Source organism: Sinocyclocheilus rhinocerous, unplaced genomic scaffold (genome assembly GCF_001515625.1).
Source record: "Sinocyclocheilus rhinocerous isolate Xijiao unplaced genomic scaffold, SAMN03320098_v1.1 scaffold103, whole genome shotgun sequence".
In the NCBI taxonomy this organism is placed as follows: domain Eukaryota; kingdom Metazoa; phylum Chordata; class Actinopteri; order Cypriniformes; family Cyprinidae; genus Sinocyclocheilus; species Sinocyclocheilus rhinocerous.
The window spans coordinates 710,893-713,104 of record NW_015629204.1 but is presented as its reverse complement, the minus strand read 5'-3'; the positions used below and the strand labels follow the sequence as shown (position 1 = coordinate 713,104).

The 2,212-nt window shown below is 39.6% G+C and overlaps 1 protein-coding gene across 1 annotated transcript in view; it reads right to left on the bottom strand.

The window, feature by feature from the left end:
• Positions 1-2,212, bottom strand: part of LOC107738845 (low-density lipoprotein receptor-related protein 2-like) — a 52,178-nt gene that overhangs the window by 27,232 nt on the left and 22,734 nt on the right. The window contains 5 exon segments of the mRNA XM_016550730.1: positions 1,072-1,287; positions 1,371-1,515; positions 1,518-1,540; positions 1,708-1,911; positions 1,992-2,159. Of these exon segments, the coding sequence (XP_016406216.1) occupies positions 1,072-1,287; positions 1,371-1,515; positions 1,518-1,540; positions 1,708-1,911; positions 1,992-2,159 (756 nt within the window).

Sequence of the window (2,212 nt, the reverse complement as noted above, 5' to 3'; positions counted from 1 at the left end):
CCATCACTTCATCACAATTTCACCATCCAGTTAGGCACATCAACCATAACAATTTTTCATAATCAAAAACAGCCATAAACTTTGGAGTTGTGATTGATTTTCAGCTGAATTTCCCAACGGAAAAAGAACGCATGTCACACCTCTGTTTATCAATTTGCACTGGCTACCAGTAGCTGCTCGCATAATATTCAAGGCACTAAGGTTTGCCTACAAAACCACCACTGGCTCTGCGCCACTTTACCTAAATTCATTACTTCAGACTTATGGTGCCCTCTAGAGGCTTGCCTTCTGCAAGTGAATGGCGCATTATTGTGCCATCCCAAAGAGGCACAAAATCACCTTCACTGACTTTTTCATTAACTGTTCCCTCCTGGTGGAATGACCTGCCCAACTCGATCCGAGCAGCTGAGTCCTTAGCCATCTTCAAGAATCGACTAAAAACACATCTCTTCCATCTTTATTTGACCCTCTAAATCTAGCACTCTCTATTCTAATTCTATTTTATCTATTCGTTTTCTTTTTTTATTTAAAAAAACCCCTCCAACACTAGCTTTCTCGATTCTTTTTTTTTTATTCTATCTGTTTTTTTTAATCTATTATATAATAATAATAAAAAAAACCTTGCTACGTGTACTGCGTTAGGCTAACTGAGACTTGTCATAGCACTTGCTTATTATTGCTCTTTTGTTGATTCTAACTGCTTCTATTGTCCTCATTTGTAAGTTGCATTGGATAAAAGCGCCTGCTAAATGACTAAATGTAAATGTAATGTACATAAAAAAAACAGAAATTGCGATAAAATAAATGTTGATAAAATAATAAATCATTAACACTCTGCTCATTTCATGAATGATGCCATTTCAACAGCCTGCATTTCCATAAGATATTTTGTATTCTAACCCAAGTAAATTTTTCTGGAGTAAACTGAATTACCGTTTACTGCCTTGTTCAAGGGCAAAGTCTTGATGGATCAAGACGATCTAATACTCATCAGTTCCGGAGTCTTTGAGATGGAACCCAGATCCTTATCCATTAACTTGCTACCATAAACACTTCATGCCATTGACCTACCACAGTTGGCTTCATCAGTGCCATCCGCACAGTCTCTCTCTCCGTCACAGAGGAAGGTTTCAGGAACGCAGCGGGTTTTATTGTCACACGGGTGCCTGCACTCCTCTGAGAGCTTCATACAGTTGATTTCATCTGATCGGTCCTGACACTGAGGTGTGCCGTCACACACAAGCTTCATGTCTATACACTTTCTGCCGTGAGTGCATTGGAACTGGCCTAGAAGGTTGAATTAATAAAATATATAAATTTGTCCAGTTTAATTCCTCCTCAAATAAGGATAAATTGTATTTCTATTGTACCTTTTTTACATTTACGTTCACAGTTCCTCTCATCAGACCCATCTTTGCAATCTTTCTCCCCATCACACACATGGCTGTACAGGACACACTCTTTCCCATCACTACAAGGTTTGGATCCCAAGGGACATTTCAGAGGTAATGCAGCACACTTGCGACCACACGACCAGTGTCTGAAGTGGGGAAAAAAAAAATCGTTTAGAAAGTTGCAATTAAACAAATAGTTCCCCAAAAATTAAAATCATACAACTCTCAACTAATTTCACTCTTCACTCACTAAAAAAAATAAAAAAAATAAAAAAAATAATAAAAAGGTATTTATGCATGCACACGGACTTACAGCAGTTTTTCTCATCTGAACCGTCTCTACAGTCTGGTTTTCTGTCACAAAGCTGCTGGCTAGTCAGACACACCCTCTTCTGGTCACAAAGCAAAGCACAGGTGGGGCACTGTTTCTCATCCGACCCGTCAGCACAGTGTGGCTGGCCGTCGCACATCAGGGCTCGCTCAACACACTTCCGTCTGTCCTTGCACAGAAACTGGCCTGATTGGAGTACAGAGTCATTATTTCAGAATTGACTTTTAAATATAACATTTAAGAAAAGGAAAAATTCCATCTGTTACCTGGATCTGGACATGAATATATGCAAAACTGCTCATCAGCTCCACCGGGACAGTCTGTCTTTCCATCACACAGCTGGGACTGTGAGATGCATTTTGAGGTTTCATGACAAAATACAGAAGGGCTAAAGCAGACTGGCTGGTCTGTGATGGACGGGCTAGTAATGGGAGCTACAAAACAAATCAATGAGTACAGTTAACGTCTTAGCCTTTATTTTCTTTTA